Here is a 20,280-nt window from a genome sequence, read left to right on the forward strand (position 1 = left end):
TACTTTTATATAGCATTTGGTGTCTATGCTACCACGCTGAATACCATAAATTTATATTTAACATGATCATATCACACCAAAATATAAAAGGAAACTATTGTATGGCATGTGACGCTAGTAACAAATAGCATGCCAAATGAAAAATGTCATTGTTACTTATGGCTGCTGGCTTACTTGAAACCACAGATTAAATTTAGATGGTTCATGAGACATCGAAAGAAATTCTCTTAATCACCAGAGCAGAACAAACATCAGAGTAACATTCTGTAGATGACATTGTCTGCTAATTAGTCATTGAAATAAGACATTCAAATCTCTTTAACTTAATTGTTTCATCAATCTGAAGTGAGCTAAGCAAAGCACTTAACAGCTTAAGTGAGCAAAAGAAACTCTATTAAATGGTGCATATGCTCTTCAGCCTATCTTTGGAGAAAGGTGGCCAGGAGCTGAAGGTATTCTTACATAGGTAAGGCTGTGAATGACCAAAGTGATGAATGTTCCACTAAGTCAAAGTAACTGAAGTAAGGGTACGAGCTTATTAGAAGAAAACTGCATTACTAAAAACATAATGTGTGTGCTTCCCATATCAAAAATGAAGCCCCCTCATTAGGAGCAGTTTAAGATGCTTTAAAATCTCCAATACTTTTCCTTTCTTTTTGCCCTTAAAGTGTACAGAACTTTAAAATGTTTTAAAAACGTACATTATTCAAAGTGTGTAAAGTACAACAGGGCATGCACATCTTTCATAATCAAGCAAAAGGCACTATAACAGGAAATTATTTATTGTCTAATAGTGACAGAACTCTACTAAGCTTACTTGAAGTAGCCCAAGCTACTGGGTGGCAGTATGCAGACCCAGCACAATGTATTGCAGTTCTCAAAAACAACGGAAAAGGAGGAGGTGTTGCCATTTATGTGCAGCAGAATTTAAAAGCAAGCATTTTTTAGTTGAATGATGAGCCACCTCTTAGCAAGGGTGTCTGGAAAGCATTAAAGAAAGAGGCCTTATTTTAGGAGTGTGCTATAGAAGCAGACAGTATTTTCAGAACACAACTTTTTAAAAATATTAAAAAGGCAAGTTTATACTGGGATATTAGTGTCATGGGAGACTTTAATTACCCAATTATTAACTGGGCTAACTTTGCAAATAGTGGAGTACAAGAGCAGGAGTTTATAAACGTAATCAGAGACTTGTTTTTTCTAACACAGTATGCAAAAACACCAACATAGAGTTGGGGGTCGCTGAGAGAGGCCTTTCTAGATTTACTATTTTATAATAATCAGGAATGAATTGAGGGTGTGCAGGTGATTGAACCACTAGGGACAAGTGGCCATAATGCAATATAATAATAATATTTAGTGTTTTATAAGAGTGCAGATGCAACAACTAAAACTTAAGTTTAACTTTGATAGGCAAATTTTGAACAGATGCAGCAAAGTCTAAAAGGAATAAATAGGGATAAGCTTTTAAGTTTGGATGCAGTAGAAGAACAGCTAAACAGGTTTAAAATTGTTTTGTACCTAATGCAGGACAGAAACATCCTAAAAAATTGGAATTAGCAACAAATTATTAAAAAAAAAACTCTACAGTGGGTAAGTAAGGAGAAAAAAGAAGAAAAAAACAATTGCATTAGGACTATAAGCTAATCGTAGGGAGTATGAGAACAACCATTAAGAAGGATATTTGGAAAGCTAAAAAGCAATTAGAAAAGAACACTGCAGATAAGCTAAAAGGTGGCCCAAAGAGATTCATGCAGTATTATAGCAGAAAAATAACAATCAAGGCAGAGGTGAAGTGTATGAGGAATCGTAAAGGGGAATCAAAATATACTGACAGTGAAATAGCAGATGCTCCAAACTTGCATTTTTCTGTGGATAACCTCCCAGCAATAACAGATTACTAATGAGGTACAAGTGAAGTACCTCTAAAATTAAATATGCTGAAATAAAATAAATCACTAGGACCAGATAATATTTATCATCAATTGCTTAAGGAAGTTAATGAATACATAAATAAAACCTTGATGGATATTTTTAGGAAGTCACTGAGCACAGGGGAAATTCCGAAGTACTGGAAAATGGCAAATATTATCCCATTATATAAAAAGGGTGATCAGGCAGATCCGGTTTCTAAGAGGAACCAACAAAGAGTTACAATTAGAGTGGTGCATGTGATATTATTTATCTTGACTTTAAGAAAGCCATTTGATAAGGTACCACACAAGAAGGTTTGGGCATCAAACTAAAAGAGGTGGGAGGTTCAGGGTGTAGTGATAAGATATGTGCGAAATTGGCTCAAACACAGGAGGCAGAGGGTGATGGTATGAAGAACCTTATCAGAATCAGCTGATGTTAAGAGTTGTGTCCAACAGTGGTCAGTGCTTGGGCTTCTACTATTTCTAATATATACTGTATATATATATATATATATATATATATATATATATATATATATATATTGTATATATACACACATGATTTGGGGAAGGAATACAAATAACAAGCTGGTTAAGTTTGCAGATGATACCAACCTGGGAGAATTGGCAGATAATCTAGAATATGTTGAATCATTACACAGGACCTTGGATACCATACAGGCCTGGGCAGATTTCTGGTAGATGAAATTTAATGTACGTAAATGTAAAGTATTACATGTAGGAAGCAAAAAATGTTAGGTTTGAATACACAGGTCTGAAAATTAAAAGCTCACCTTAGAAGAAGAATTGAGGAGCTGTAATAAACTCGTCAGTAGCATCTTCCAGTGTTCAGAAGCCATTAAGAAGGCTAACAGAATGTTAGGTTATATAGCACGATGTGTAGAGTACAAATCAAAGGTGCTTATTCTCACAGTGAGGCCTCATCTGAAGTACAGTGTGCAGTTTTGTTGTGCAGGCTACAAAAAAGACATTAAAGTGCTAGAAAAATCCCAGAAAAGAGTGACTACCTGTAGTTTTATTCCAGGACTGCAGGGGATGAGTTATGAGGAAACATTAAAAGAGCTGAGCCTTTTCAGTTTAACTAAAAGGAAATTCAGAAGTAACATGACTTAAGTTTTCAAAATTATGAAAGGCATTACTGCAGCAGATTGAGACTGTTAGTTTACATTGATTTCAGCAAGAACACAGGAGCACAGTTGGAAATTTAAGGGTAAATTTCACACAAACATTAGAAAGTTTTTCTTCACCCAAAGAGCCATAGACACATGGAATACATTACCAAGTAGTGTGGTAGACAATAGGACTTTAAGAACCTTCAAAGATAGACTGATGTTATTTTGGAGGAATTAAGTGGAAAAGACCAGCGAGCTTTGTTAGGCTGAATGGCCTGTTCTTGTCTAAATCTTCCTAATTTTTCAATGTCCTCAATTTTACTTGGACTGGAACATGGCACAGGGAGAACTTTACAGGAGACTACCTTGCCATTTTACTCTTCAGCCTAGCACCTAACTCTTTAAATTTGGATTGCAGAACTGACAGCCTGCCCTTATGTATGTCATTTGTTCCAATTTATGACAACTGGATCCCACCCCCTCTCCAGCTAAGAGCCTATCCACCCTTCTTGGGAGGTCTCCAACCTGTGCATTCAGAAGGCAACACACTGTTCATGATTCTCGGTCTCTGGAGCAAACCTGTGCCTCAATCACCCTAATGATTGAGTTTCCTGCTTTCACAACCTCTTTCTTTCTGGGGATTAGTTTTAAGGTGATATGTTTGAGCTCCTCATGCCTGCCTACCATCTCAGACTTGTCAGAGACCCAGCTCACCTCCACAAGTAACTGAAAACGGTTTGACCCTTCCATTTCTGAGTTGATGCACCAGGACGGTGTGTATGCTATGCCTTGCGACAGTGCCCCACCTATCTCTACCTGTCTGGTCTGGAGTCTTCTCCTGCACCACTTTAGGGGAACACATGATCTCTCTTAAAGACGCATGAGCCAGGTCAGCCAATTCATTACTACAATGCAAGTAAGCCAACTTCTCTAGTTCAGCAACCCTGAGCTTGAGGCGCTGGATCAGCTGGCATCTCTCCTGGACTCCTTCAACCTAAAAAGCCTAACATCCAACAGGATTTGCATTGTACTGGTTTCATTTTTAAAATTTAATTTGGATTACTAAACTTCTGAAATGTTTTTATTAAATTTAAGAGATTTAAATTATTAAAATAATAAATCAACAGATTAAAAAACTACTGCAGCTCTTGAACACTTTCTGGCCCTTTAAGCTCCTGTATTACTCTCCCCCTCGACTCCCTGTTGTGTGTCTTTCTTTCAAGTTATTAAACTTTACTTATCCCTGTCTGTTTTCCTAACTTTGTGCCCCTTTGATCGCTTCCTTACTTTGAAGCTCTACACTTACACCGTGTATATAAATGTACTCTATGAGTGCTATAAGGTGCTGTGTCCCATTATTATTTACATGTGTGAATTTCTTCCCACTATGGAATCACTGTTATTTAGGGAGTTTGTCACTAGGACACCAATTATTTACTTACGGACTGCAACTACTTTCTGCCTTGGCATTCTTGAAAACAAGTAACAAGTAACTTTTCCATTGAGCTACTGTTGCTCCTGTGTGAGCAAAAAAAAAAGAAAGCTCTTCTAAAGCGAAAAAAAAAATATCCCCAAGTGGCTCTTCAGAAGCAGTCAAAATAAGTTTTTAGAGGCAGTTTTAGGTTCCTTGGTTGTGATTCATGCTACAGGCTACAAGTTGTGATTCATGCTACAAGCAACAAGCAGTGGCTACACATCACTGTGAAATGGATAAGTGGGTTAGGAAATACATGGATGGACAGAAGAACAGTGTCGAACTTCAAGATTAGCACATCATCTTCAGTACTATTTGAATATAACATTTAGAATGTGAAGCAGTTTATTAAGTTTTTTGTTTACATACATTGTTATTCACCACATAAAATGTGAAACAACTGTATGGTTTGTTAATGATGCAATACAATACACGATACAATACAAACAATAACTAAAGGTGTTTTGCAAGGTCTAGAAGGGGCGATATTAACACAAGGTTTAACCTGTTAACAAAACCCTCAAATATCAAAGTAGAAGCAGGCAAAGTGATCAGAACATCTGCAAATCATCAAATTCTAGGGAAAAAATGGCCCTTTGCAAAGTGGTCAAGATTAGAGATAGAGTTCAGTTAATGTTTATTGATATATTTTAATCTTTCATTACATATTGTAGTACAAATTGTAACCCTTATACAAACATAAAAAAGGGCATCAGACAAATGTTTCCTACTTAATACTAAACAACAACAAACATATACATCTTCAATTTTCAATAATAGTTACACTTAGAGTTAAGAAATAAACACTTAAATTATCACACATTAAATGTATGATAAATCTATAAGCTCGATTAGGTTTGTATAAATTAGCTTTGAAAGTGGTTATTAATAGATGAATCCATTAGGAGGTGTTATAGCCCTTTAACTTTGCAAATGTACTGTACTATATGTATATCTTTGAAACAATGTAATTTTAAATGCAGTTTTAAAATACAAATTCTTGATTTATCCTCATGGAAAGTCATAGTACTACAGTACTCCCAACCAATGACAACTTACTAGTTTGTAGGTCTATATGATGCGGGTTCTACTCCATGTTCCCATCTCACAACTTTGGGAGCCTCTTGAACCCAAAACCATCGGTAATGTAACCAGATGAGCTGGACAATGAGGACACCAAATGAAGCAAGGGGAAAGGTGCAAAGTGCAGAAGTGCTTTTATTTTTAAACAGTCACAATCAAAAAGTGTTCAAATAAATAGTGCAGTGCAATCAAAGAGTCATTAAATAAATGATCCATTAAAAACATTGAAAATGTGCAGGTTGAAATTCAATAAATAAATCCATTAAACGAGGTTAAAACAATGGCTGGAAGCAGTCCTTTAAAAACAAAAAACCCAGTGCCTTCTTCAGCTGGTGGCTCCCCTGCTTCTCCCATCTGGGTCATGCCCCAGGGGAGTCGCCCTACCTGCAGGTGACCTTCTCCTTCTAGTCTGGTTGCCTTTCAGTCCCAGGATCCATAGAGCTCTCACCAGACCGAGACTTGGGTTCCCCAGCGACCAGGGCGCTCACACTGGGGCTTCCACCTCCCAAGCATCCGACTCCCACTGCCTTCCGTGGCGAGCCAACCACCTTCCGGTCACTCCTGCTCCTCTAAAGTGCTCAGCAGGAGCGACCACCTCTTGCTGCCACCAAGTGTCAGCCTAACACTCCTAAGGGGCTCTTCTCACCACTGCTTGCTGTTATCAGTGAGCCTGCCCTCACTAACTCACTCACGCACCAGCTTTCAGCTTACTCTTCTTCCTCCTCTAATCTCCATTTACTTTTCCGATCTTTCTTTTCCCCCTTCGCACTCGCGCATCTCCTATTTATAATGAGGATGTGGCACAAGTGCAGCAGTTAGCAGCTCCCGGCATCAATCACATATACAGACGATTCCTCACCTGTGCACTTAAGTGAGGAAACGCCCACATCACATTGCATCCAACTACTGCTCTGGCCACACTACCATGCCCCCTCTTTAAGCCACAAGTGCGACGATTATTTATTTTAAAAGCTGGCCTTCTCTTCTAAGCCGCGGACCCGCTATACCACACTATATCCTAAATGAAATGCTTTCTTAAATTTAAAAAAAGCAAAAATAGCCTAGTTTATTGTAATTTTATCAATAAATACCATGTAGACAGCAGATTCTTAAATGGAAATGCAGAAAAAGTGTTTGTTAAACAAGTAAACATTGACATATAGGCTTCATTTATATAACACATTGTTCTCATTAATGTTACCTGAGAAAACATTAAACAGTAACTTACTGCTGAGTAATTATATTAATGGCTAAAAATTGTTTACATAAATTATTCAATTTACTGCAGCTATGGACAAACTATGCCAATTTCAATGCCCTATGTTTGTCTGTTTATCTACCACACTGATTTCATGCTTGAATGAACAAAGTTCATCTGAGGTACTGAATGTCCCACTTGCAGTACAGGGAGCTTTGAACAGTCAGTATAAAGTTTTTCTAGGTTTCTCCAGGACTTGGCAAGAAATGGTATGGCACTGCACCCAGATATTTAGTGGTGTTTTTATTTTCAACACTCCTCTACTACAGTGAATGTCAATATCAAGTATTACTCTTTAGATTAAAATAGCTCAAAGAAAATATCTAATGCCTTTACAAATACCATTTTAAACATATACACCATTAATTGAAATGCCTAATACAAACATTACCACAACATTTACAGAGTCATTGATTTCACAGTGTCTAGGATGCTGAGCCAGCTCAAACACTGTATGCACATGTGCGAGTATGTCGACGTGAATAACTGTAAATAAGGGAGTCCAGGAATTCATGGAGCTGATAAATATGAATGGAAATATAAAATGTTTGTACATGTTGGATTTTACATTATAACACAAACAGTTTTAAGACTACAAATGAGTAGTTACAGATTTTATGTGGGTGAGCTATGCTTTATAGACAAAATGTGTCAAGAAACGCATTCAGAAACTTAATATCTTGGTTTAAACATGTTTGAAACAACCTTATAGTTTATTAACCTATTCAGTTTGTTCAGGTATTTCCTCCACCATATCCTCGCTTTCATTACTGATCATTGTTATTGATCATTGATCATTGTTATTATACAGTATCACAGGAGGCTGGGGGGCAGACCCAGTCGGGACACCTAGAAGGACTGGGAGGTGGTTTATTTGTTCCCCGGGCCACGAGGGGGCAACCGCCCTGGATAAAGAAGGGACCACGGGAACAGAGCCAGGGGGCTCAACCCATTGGGGCCCGTGGCCGCGGCCAGGGGGTGCCCCGAGCATCGAGGAGCCTGGGAAACCTGCACTTCCGCCACACCTGGGCAGGTGGAAGAAGGACCTTCCAGGAACGCCCGGAGTGCTTCCGGGTACAAGGGCAGCACTTCCACCACACCAGGAAATGCTGCTGGAAGAAAATCAGCAAGCACCTGGAGCACATCCGGGTAGGGATAAAAGGGGCCGCCTCCCTAAAATCGGGGATCTAGAGTCGAGAGTGGGAGCAGGATGAAGCTCCCGTGAAGAGAGGAAAGGCGGCCCACAGACAGTGAAAGGCCCGAAGAAGGGTGTTGTGGTGCGGGAGCACTGTGCTGTGTGCGGGACTGGTGTTTGAGGACACTTAAAAGCGTGTGTCATTATGAAGAGTTGGTGTCCGTGTGGTTGTGTCCGGGCTGAAACCCTCACAACACATATACTAATAGTGAGCATATGGAAAATTTAAATAATGACTAGGGATAGAAATATGTGACCCTTCTTAGACAAAAGAAAAAACAGCATTTCTTCAGTAAAATAATCAATTTGAATGCAGAGTCATCAATACTGATGCAGACACATACACCAATAAATATTTAAATTTTATGTTCAGTGCTTGTTTGCAGTGTTAAAGTAAATAACAAATCTCTACACCAATGATTTTTCACATTATGAAACAATGATGAAGCACAGCACAGATTTCTATTCTGTCATGTTCACAAAACTGATGCATCAGATACCGTGAACTGCAAAGAAACACACTCTTCACGTCATTCATTTCAAGATTAAAACACAAAGTGACAACCAGGGCTTTATTGTATCCAAAACAAACTCTTCAATTACAAAAAGCTTACAAGGTAACAAAATGTTTGCATGTTAATAAAACACATGAAAAATACTTAGTGCACTTAACTAGTACAGTTGATTATTTTTCTAATTTTAAGAAAGCCATCTTAGCATTTACCATTTAGTTTTTCCATTAAAAATGGAGTATGTGACCTAGAAAAAGCAAACATTGGGATGTCCACACATGCTGCTTTTAACAGAAGTGCATCACATAGTCTATTAAAAGGGGATACCTTGGATTGAATAGAGTGGTGCTCAATGTCCTCTAAACGGAAGTACACTAAGGCGGATAGCTTCAATGCCCAGCTATTTCACACTTGATTCTCACAGCATCTACAGCACTTCGCTGTTGCAGCATCTACAACACTGATAGCTGGAGTGCATGAGCAACATAGGAAAAGCTCCAGTGTCAACAAAGCCTTTAATCACATTATTGGCTTTGTTGCGGACAACAACGTGTACATAACTTTTCAGAATGGCCCAAGTGCCAAGAATTTCCTGAAATACACCTGCTATTGCATGGTCTGTATGGGAGCCTCAACATTGACAAATGTCAATGGCAAAGCTGACAGCTGTTATGTCATGCACTAACCTGCCAATATGCTTTTGTATAAACTTGTGCGTCCTTGGTAAGACTAAATCTGCGACATAGGCATGACTTGGAATGCTGTACTTGAGTTTTAACACATTCAGCAGGCGCCAGAATACTACGTTATCAACAACTGACAGTGGTTGATTGTCGAGAACAATATACTGGGTAAGCACTCCTTTTATTTTTCACTGCCCTCAGGTTATAGTTTGACATTTTTTCCTCTCCTTGCTAGAGTCTGCCCCACCGCTGGCTGATGCTATGTGCCATCAAAGGCAATTTCGCCATGTTTATGCTTATAATTACTTTCGCAGTTTACAGTATGCTAGGCTTTGGTTTTCTTCCTTAATTATAAAAAAAAGCCTTCCATATTACAAACATTTTGTGTTCTTCGTTTTTTTTTTCTTGCTTCATAAGGTACACACAATCACACGTGCATATTAATAGTATCGGTTATAGGCATCAAGGCATTTTTATGAGAACGAGTACAAGTAAATGAACACTGTATTGTACCAAAATCTGATACTAGTATTGGTATAGTTGCATTCCTATAATGAATATCAGTTTAATCTCAAATGTCTATATATTGTCCTACTTTCCAGCATTTGAATTCTATTGAGAATTCAAAGTAGACAGCATCAATGATTAAACTTATCCCTAATTAAAAATAGTTACAATATTAGACATATCTGTTGTTTGACATAACAAAAAGCCAACTATTCAAAAACAACACTAGATTGATGGAAAAAATCAAGGACAAATTCTAAATAATCCATTAAAAGAATAGTTCCGTATTTTGGGATTTAAGGATTAAGAAAATGTTTTATCAAATAAAGTAAGCATTTTAAAACAATATTTATACAAAAGAGCCAGTTGGACAATTATTTCTTGATTAATAAATTAACAGTGAGGTTTATAGTTGCATAACAAGGGTTAGGGTTAGGGTTTCAGTCTATATGTTGTCAGTTCAATTTTACTTCAGAAAAACTTCAAAAGTGTTCACATATCTGTGTATTATAACATATTTTAGTTATTCTGTGTTGCATATTTGTTTTATAAAGCATCTAGAATTTCATACTACATGAAAAACATACAAAATAAAATGATTGATGGCAAAAACCTAGCATAACACAGAGATATTTCTGAACAAATGAACAAGTGACCTTTTCTAATAACATTTAGATTGACTCCACTTTGTTGCCATACAGAAAAGTACCAAGTTACCAAGTACATATAGCTTTAAATGTGAATTTGTGTATCCAGTTAGTAATACTCACAAAGCTTTGTGCTTCTCTTCTGCTAATATCTGATCGTTTTGCTTAAGTCCAAACCTAAAAAAAAAAAAAATAAATCAGCATCTCCAAATAGAAATAATAAACAATAATATATGCTGTTTGTGTATGCTGCTAAACATCTAGATCTAAATTTATTATCACAGGCTTGCCTTAAGTATATCTTGCACATCAATAAGTGGAGAAGACTGGAAGCAGAGCACTAACAGACACTAGTAATAACTGCAAAAGCTAGGTATCCCATGACAACAACTAGAAGGTTTTTCCTTGAAAATGTGTACAATGGATTAGCAGAGCAGGTGCTCCTTGAGCTGTGAGGGCATGGCGCTCTAGAAGTCACAGTACCCTAATGTTCAACATGAGGCCCAGCAGGTGTGGATGTTCTATCAGCCTCTACCTACTGTGGCTTATTTGACCTAATTAAGTAGATGTTGAAGACAGGCACTTGTAAAGACAGACACAATAGGGGTGGAGGAGGTTTTATTTGGCTTTCTTTTTTATTCCTTTTTATTTCTCGAATAACCATCCATTGCTACTCAAGTTAATACTAGAATGCATCGAAGACTGGCACATCAAGAAAATCGGAAAAAGCAAGCTTAATTAAGACAGATGTTCAACTGACTGAAGAGACTGTTAGGAAGAATGACTTGTTCAAAGCCAGAGATCTATAAATATGTGGAACTCTCCAAGGACTGCTGAGTGGCAACCATTGGACAAGGGCCTGACTGCTCACCAGGTTTGATCCTATTCTTGGTGTTTTCATGTTGTCTACCACTGACCATTCACCATCAGGTTTGAGCAACCTGGACTAACATCATGCCATTCTCAGCAATAGGTCCTACTTTCCTTTGCAGCTCTTGACAACCACACAGAGACAATGTGAACATGTACACCAGGACAATTTAGGACAGCAAGGAAAGTAAGGGAACTGTACGTAATTGTAAGGAAACCCAGAGTGTTTGGATAAAAGCAACATGGACGATGCGAAAATTCACCAAATCAACACACTTGGCGCCCATGTGTTTAAAGAGGTGTTGCTGTAAAAATAAAGTGAGCATTCATTCCGCCCATTAGTCTAAAAGCTCAGACACAAGTATTCATTTATTGTTTAAAAAGGTTAAGTTATACTTAAGTTACACCAATTACACCACAGCACAAGCACATCACAGTACGTTCAGAGTAGAGCTACTTAAGTGACTTCAGAAGTGGTGATTATGATCTAACAAAGGGATTTTATTTTTTGGCCCAAGCAAATTAAAAGAAGCAATAACAGAAATATTTAGATTTATCAAAGAAATGAAGTAAAGATTGACTGTGCAACAATGATTAGGAGGAGCCTTGGATTCAATTCCCAGCCTTAGTACTGTTTGTATAACATTTCAAGTACTCCTCAAATCAGAATACAGGTAATCTAGACAGGCACAGAGTGCTCAAAAGGGGAAACAAAATTTTTCTATTAAAAATTTGCCATTAAAAGCAATTAACAGAATTATGAATAAAACATATTTGCATGACATGTGTGACAACACTGACAGTAAGAGGTTATAAAGATGACTAAATCCATGAATTTTCATTAAATGGGATATTTGAAGCATGTTGCATTGGTTTTTGAATTATTAGGACAACACTGCATTGAGAAATGTTTAATATAGGCCTACAGTGGATGGTTTCACTTACAGTTGCTCTTAAAATTTCCTTTAAACTGCAGTTAGGCTGTATATAATATAATAAGTGAAGATAGCTATAAAACATAGACATGCTAGTGTATTCCTTTTTTATAATAATTTCTTTTTACTTGGAAGTATTATAATAAAACACAACTCAATTCAAGAAATGAGAATAACACAGTAAGTGCAATGCATGAAAACATTTTGTTTGACACTACCTTCCTACCATGAACAACTTTGAAAGTTTTACTTCTCTAGCATGCAAATATATACACCACCGACATCCAGTGTATGAAGTGCTGGGTTGCCTCATTTAACCATTAAAAGTGGTTCTGCAATGCAAGAGATTAGTCTCTAAGCATGATATCCTCTAGGCTTCTGTCATTTATAAACATTAATGACTCCTACGTTGTGGTTTCTTCTCTTCAAACAACTTAACACTTCCTTTAATTGATGAGTGATGATTTTGCCTTTTTTATATACAAAAAACACAACACTCCCTGATGCTGTGAGCTACCTGCAAATGCATGACAAAAATTGTCACTGTAACGCAGTGTTTAAACAAACAGTTAAATAATACAAAAAGCAACCTTTTACAATAACCATATTATTAGATTCCATTTTATTTTTACAGTAAATGAATGAGGCAACAGGCAGAAACACTGTTTTGGATTAGAAATAATAAGTTTCCTTCGGGTGAATGCAAGTTGGTCAGAGTCCTGAAATTACAAAGTACATACTGTAAATAGCATAGACTATAAGAGGGCAAAATACACATATGGGTGTAAGAAATAAGCCAAAAAAGGAGAAATAAGACTACCACCAAACATATTCAAACATATCTCCAAAACTTCAGTTTTACTTTCAGCCATATGGCAGTGTCGCAAGCGGCTGGGGGACAGACCCAGCCGGGACGCCTGGAAGGACCAGGAGGTGGCGTATTCGTCCTCCGGGCCACGAGGGGGCAACTGCCCTGGATCGGGAGAGGACCATGGAAGAGAAGCAAGGAGGCTCAAGCCTGTTGGGGCGTGTGGCCACCACCAGGGGGCGCCCCGAGCCTCAGAGAGCCCGGGAGGCATTCACTTCTGCCACACCCGGGAAGATGGAAGAAGAGCCTTCCAGGGACGCCCGGAGTGCTTCCAGGTGCAAGAGCAGCACTGCCGCCACACCAGGAAGTGCTGCCGGAAGAACATCGTCAAGCACCTGGAGCACATCCGGGTGAAAATAACAGGGGCCGCCTCCCTGCAATCAGGGAGCTAGAGTCAGGAGTGGGAGCAGGACGAGGCTCCCGTGGAGAGAGGAAAGGCGGCCCACGGACATTTAAAGAAAAGCCCGGAGTAGGGGTGATTGGCGCTGGAAGCACAGTGTGCTGTGCGGGACTGTGTAAGAAGAAAAATAAACGTGTGTGTTGTGATAAAGATGTGGTCTCAGTCTGGTGGTGTCCGGGCATGTCTTAGCAGGTATTGTGTTTAAAAAACTCTCATTAAATGAGATTAGTGCTTCATGCACTGAAAGTACCACACATATCTATAAACTGCAACTGTTGACAATGGAGGAAGATATAGTGAAACCTGGAGTCAAAGAAACTTGAACTGAGTCGGGAGATGTTCTGCTTTTGAAGCAACGTTGGTATGAAAATTAATCAATGAAATTAGGCCAGTTAGTAAAGTATGTTAAACACATGTATTTAGTACACTGCCTCTTGGCGCTGCCAGTATTCCAGCACTGTTACATCACACATCACTAATTTCAGAGTATATTTACTTCTATTTCTGCCCTAGTTCTGTGCTAGCCTTTTCACTATGGCAACCGCACAGGATGCAAAATCCATGTAATATACCGGCACCAAGAGTGGTCCCTTCCTTCAGGAAGGGCAATTAACAGTCAAGTTGTAGTTTACATGAATATTAGATTAACTGCTATTTTCATAAAAACATTGCAGCATTTGACTCAGTAGTTAAAACTACCCATCTTTTTAGTAACAATAACAACATTAAATATGTGACATAAGTTTAACACAAAAAAGGCGTATACAGTCAACAAAACAGTCTATACTCTTGCTAATCAAAACTTTACTATCTGCTAAAACAAATGTTGTTTTTCTCATCCTACATCAGCACTTTCAAATTTTCTGTTTATTCTTATGGTAAACCCTTACTGAAACTGATAGTATTGAGGAAAAACAGAAAAGCCTATTCAAATGCAAGAAAACTTAAAATGTTTACGTCTGAACGCACAGATGGCTCAGAAATCATTCTGCTACCTTTACCTTTCCTTCAAAACACACTTTAGATCTCCTTTTCTTTTTATAATCCAGAAGGAATACAACTTGCAAAAGATGGCACAGAAATTATTACAGTTATAAAACTGAATTGAAAGTGATCAATAATAAAAACTAACACTTACCTATCATTTTGATTAGACAAAGTATATACTGATTGGCTAATATGCTACATATAACTCCCTAATAAAAAGCAGTTCCACAATTGTTCTCACAGCTTCCTGAATTAATCAGGACAAGATTAAAAAATGAATGTTCGCTTAATTGGTAACTTTAAAATGGCACCATATTAGTGATTGCAAGTGTGTGTATGTGTTGTTGAGAGTATATTATGCTAGACTGATATCCTGTCAAAGTTTAGATCCTGCTTTGCACCTAATATTTCCAAACGAGTGTACCTGAAATTTCACCACAACATCCGCAGAACATTGTCAAAGAACTACAAGTAAAAAAATATAGACCATCTCAGATATGCATCATCATAGATTACGAAGATATGAAAATCCTAATTTTATTTTGACAAATAAAAAAAAAAAATTACATTCATCATTCACCTAGACATACTAAAATACAATAGATTACAAAATGATAAATAAAACTATGCCAAACTTTTCTGACAATGTTTAAGTCAACTTTAAGCCAAGTTAAGTCATTCCTATCATGTTTTTACAATGTTACAGGAAAAACAACCAAGATGAAACATCCAGTTTTCAAGAAATGTCATACTTCGGTACACTAAAACTCAGACTCTCTGTTCAACTACAGCTGACTAGAGTGCAGTGCATAAAGGATGTCTTCCACTAAATTTAAAATTTATAAACTGATGTAATTCAAGAGAAAGCAGAGAAGCAAGAAACCTGAAATAAAATTCATAATTACATTCAGTTGCTATATCCACAATCTATGATAGGCTGTTTGTTTGCCCCTGTCTAAGGTCCCGTCCACACTACCATGTTTTTGTTTAAACTAGTAGACATTTGTCTCTGTTTTTGACTTAAGTTCACACTAACCCATCATTTAGGACTCCCGAAAACAAAGACTTTTAAAAACATTCTCTGGAGCTGAATACAACCCAACATCAGCGTTGTGGTGTGGACAGGCGAAAACAGAGTTTTCCAAAAACACTACTCTAATCTTGCTATAATTGGTTTGTTCTTATTTGGTTGGCTTTCCCGGATTGGATCCTGATCATTATAACATCTCATGTACAGATAAGTCATGTGTCAAGGAGGAAAAATCATAATGCATAGAAAAGCTGCTTTGATGGCACTTGTTGGGCTGCTTACCTGTAAGCATTCAAATTGTATTTTGTACAGTTTAAATGCTACATACATGGACAAAAAGCAAATTATTTACTGGATGCTACAGTTTTTCAATACATCCTGTGGCTGGTAGTGTTACTGTTGTAGTGGAAAATTCAGAACCCCATGAAATTCAGATTTTGAATAACTCCGTTGACAGCGTCTAATCAACGTTTTTTACTTAAACTTAATTTGTTCAGTAAGAAAGAGTGCATTCCATAGCAAAATTTATAACAAGGTGCTTAACGAAGTGGACAGGAGTGGAATGCAGTTGAGCTCACAATATTACCGAACAGAGAGAAACAAAAGGGCACAATGCAGTAAAGAGACAATATAGATACATTTACTTCCTTTATTGAGTTAGTTTTACAAATGTTCGGTACAAGATATGTTTTGAATGTTGAGAACTGCTAATAATTTTTTTAGAGTCGCTTAAATATTTGCTGTGCTTTATTTGTATTCAATGAAAAGATGACAATCGGCAGTTCTTATGACTTACTTTAATGTGTGATCAGCACATTGTTGTAACAAAGAAGAATATCGCTGCAGCCCCTTCAACAGTTTCTCTTTCCATGCAGAGTCCTGTGTGTGCTGATAGCACTGAAAGTGGAATCTGATTTTAACACAGTTCAGAATTATAAAATACACTCTCACGTCAAGAACTTTCCATTGATTTGTGCATGCCCAGTATAGGGAAAGGACTCTGTGTAATGTGCGTTTTTGCTTGTTTTACTGTGAGCAGCAATACTTTTGTAAACAATGTCAAAACTCTAGTATGGATGAAGATAATTTTCATTTAAAAATGCCATTTTTAATTGAAAACATAGTAGTGTGGATATAGCCGGAGTAGCTAAAGCTGAGCTGAGCATTAGTTGCAACAAAACTCAGAAAGCAAAAGAAGGCTAATGTTCTTAAAATAAAATTTTAAAGATGCACTCCCAGCTAATGAACACTGAAGTTTAACTAGTATTTAAGAACTGAATAGTGTTCAAACTTTGCATGTGTATAAGAGTTTAATAGTTAACTGTGAAAATAATATTGCTTCCATACCTCAAGTCAAAATCCATTTATATAGCACCAAGAATTTAAAACGCATATTTTCATGTATTCAACTTAAAGTTTAAGTATGAAACATTTTATTCTCAGTTATTGATTGACAGCTTTACTACAAACATAACATAACTCGCCTCACAAGGGCTCACATAGTGGCATACCTATGCAATGCACTGGTGTGTGCTATGTACCATAACTGAGCACTTCTACTCTTACTGTTGAGACTGCTGGAATATCTGAAATCCATTTCAAGGGTTTTTCTAATTAGGCATAACAGATTGACAGATTTCTGAGTACAGGAGCATATGATTTTTTATTTGTCATTTACAAAACTCAGAATGGGCGGCACGGTGGCGCAGTGGTAGCGCTGCTGCCTCACAGTTAGGAGACCTGGGTTCGCTTCCCGGGTCTTCCCTGCGTGGAGTTTGCATGTTCTCCCCGTGTCTGCGTGGGTTTCCTCCGGGCGCTCCGGTTTCCTCCCACAGTCCAAAGACATGCAGGTTAGGTGGATTGGTGATTCTAAATTGGCCCTAGTGTGTGCTTGGTGTGTGGGTGTGTTTGTGTGTGTCCTGCGGTGGGTTGGCACCCTGCCCAGGATGGGTTCCCTGCCTTGTGCCCTGTGTTGGCTGGGATTGGCTCCAGCGGACCCCCGTGACCCTGTGTTTGGATTCAGCGGGTTGGAAAATGGATGGATGGATGGAAAACTCAGAATGGAGATGTTCTGGATGGGGCAGAAGTGAGGTAGGTGTTGTTTGGAATGTTTAGCTTGATGAAAATGAGTGTCTGTATTACTGTATTCATTATATCTTTGAATAAGTCATGTTCTGTTTGTGGTTTGTTCTCTTCATTAAAAAAGAGATATTTGCCTTCAACTTTTTAGTTTTGCTTGTGAACCAGTTGTGAATCAGTTGCAGCTCACTTTACTCGGTTATCCCAAAGCTCCACTTCCATGTAGCTACTGTTCTAGCCTCACTGACAGAGGCTGCGGTCTTAATGTTGTTATTTTTAATAAGGAACAGTTTGCCCCTTTTCTAGTGGGTTACATCTCAAACTTATTTTTCCATACAACGTCTGTGATGGTGCTCACAATTTATTTTATAGAGATTTTTTATTTTATTGAACATCATCCTATATGATACGATTACGTGGTTTGAATGATGTCAAAAGAGAACAAGCCATGGCAGCACTTTCACTAGTTTTGTTGATGTTTGTGATGTTTAATACTGCCGTAAAAATTGAAATGGATGATAATTTTGTCAAGTACTATTGGACAACTTGATCCTGTCCAACGTTCCCAGACAAGGTAAGAAAAGGTATCTAACCTTCTTAATAATATAGCAAGATAAAGCTTTCAGCAGTCTATTGTTCTTTTTTGGTTTACCACTGAGAAAAAAATCTTTGATAATGTGGCCCTTTGACTGCGAAGGCTGGGCATCATAAATCAAGATGATCTAAACCACAATAAACAGGTTTCTGCTGTTTTATTCAAAAATGTTTGGCAAGTGCATGTCTTTATCTGCCCCATTCATATTTAGTTTCCCTTAATTGTCTATTATTAGCCCTATTCTTTTACTATTCCAGGGTTACCTTTGACATAAAATCTAATTTTTTACATTGTGTTTAAAAATTCTGAGGAAATGTAAAAATTATGTATTTTTACCAAGATCATATCTTAATATCCTCAGTAGTATATCAATGTTTTTACTCCAGCTTCTGCTGTACTTGCTTGCAGCTAATTCAAAATGTTCTAGCTAGGATTTTAAACAAGGATAATAAATCACTTCTAATCTAACCAATCTCTGCTTCTCCCTACTGCCTGCCAGTTGCTTTCATTATTGATTTTTAAATTATATTACTTTCTGACATTGTTGACTGCTTAAAATAACATCTGTATCCATACCCTAAATGATTTTGGTATCAATTACTTGTAGAGTAGTATACTTTCATCCAATCAACCCATCAAAAAAGTCCCTAAAAGTATAGTAAAGATTTTATGATTACTTTCAGCTGTAAGCATCCTAAAATACAGGAAGCAGCAAAACATCAATACCTGAATTTTATCCTGTTGTTCTACAAGTGACGACATTCTATGAAAAAGAATATGTTTGACTACACAGTATAATATATAGTAAACTTATACAAGTTATGGCAAGAAGTGAGCCTTAAAATTTTTTTTATTTTTTTGGAAATACGACATATTCATTTTCTATTATACAGTATTTTAAGTCACTTCAAATATAATAATTTTGGAGGTAAACACTAAATTATTAAAAACCTAAGCTACAGACCTAAAAGGTGGGCTCCAGTATACCTCTAAATGTATCTAGTATTATACATGACTATTTGAAATATCAATATTGACTATCAGTAAAAAAAAAAACATGAAAAAGCATGTGTGATCTATTTGTTTATTATATGCAAACCAAAGACATAACTTTTATAAAATATTAATGAACATGACAACATAGTAAAATTAATTTAAATAGTGAGAAAACAGAAAATAGTGATATTGCATTTGTAACAGCTTCTGAAAGAGTCAAAGAATTCATAACTAAAGTTGAAAGGTGATCCCTGCTATTTACAGTGCCTTTCCAGCTTTAATCAATATAACTGTGGACTGTTCCCTTTAAAAATTTTTATTTTCCAGCATAAACAGAAGATATCAGAAAACTGCTGCCTGTAGATAAGACATAATAAAATAAGCATGTGCCTCAGGCAACATGGTCCTCTATATACCCAAGCTTCCTTATTATACATTACCATGTTCACTTTGCTGAAGCATACATTGTAAATGTGTATGTACTGTAAGGCTAGATAATAAGATTAAGATAGTTATTGGAAAGAAATTTTGTTTCCTGTCATTTAAGATGTTTTATGCATCAAGTGCACTTAATGGCATTTAAGTGGGTTGTGATGCGAATATAGTGAACCAAGCACCTCTGAAAACAGCTCCACAAGCCTTTGAACAACAACAAACACAATACCCAGCTCTAAATTCCAGTAATGAATTAAATAACTGTGTCGAGAAAATTTTGTTGGGCTGAAAAACTCCTTCAGTGCATCCAGTTTCAGAAGAGCTCCATTCAACTCAGGGCCATGAGAACCAAAGTTTACACTGGTAGAACCGGGTGCTAGTTACTAACTATGCTATTGTTCAGCTCCCCTTTAATGCTTTTCTACTGCGAGTTTCGTTGGTCTTTTGTCTATTTATATTGTGTACTTTTTGGTACCTGACCGTTTGCTTTAGTATTTGTTTTTTTTTTATGTTACACTTGATTTGGTAACTTGGGATTATTTTGGCTTTCTTAATTTTCAGTAATTAACATTTACTTCTGTTATACTGAAATCTAGTTTCGTTTGGATTGTGAAATTTTATATTGTTTGAATGATTTATTTGCTGGGTTTCTTTTCTCTTAATTAATTTAATAAAAT

The 20,280-nt window shown here is 37.1% G+C and overlaps 1 protein-coding gene across 4 annotated transcripts in view; it reads right to left on the bottom strand.

The window, feature by feature from the left end:
* LOC114647068 (adenosine kinase-like) overlaps positions 1 to 20,280 on the bottom strand; it is a 594,211-nt gene that overhangs the window by 501,862 nt on the left and 72,069 nt on the right. For all 4 annotated transcript variants that reach the window (XM_028795583.2, XM_028795585.2, XM_028795582.2 and 1 more), the window contains exon 3: positions 10,532 to 10,585. In XM_028795583.2, coding sequence (XP_028651416.1) covers positions 10,532 to 10,585 — 54 coding nt within the window. The remainder of the gene's footprint in view (positions 1 to 10,531; positions 10,586 to 20,280) is intronic.

This window comes from Erpetoichthys calabaricus, chromosome 2 (genome assembly GCF_900747795.2).
Source record: "Erpetoichthys calabaricus chromosome 2, fErpCal1.3, whole genome shotgun sequence".
Classification (NCBI taxonomy): domain Eukaryota; kingdom Metazoa; phylum Chordata; class Cladistia; order Polypteriformes; family Polypteridae; genus Erpetoichthys; species Erpetoichthys calabaricus.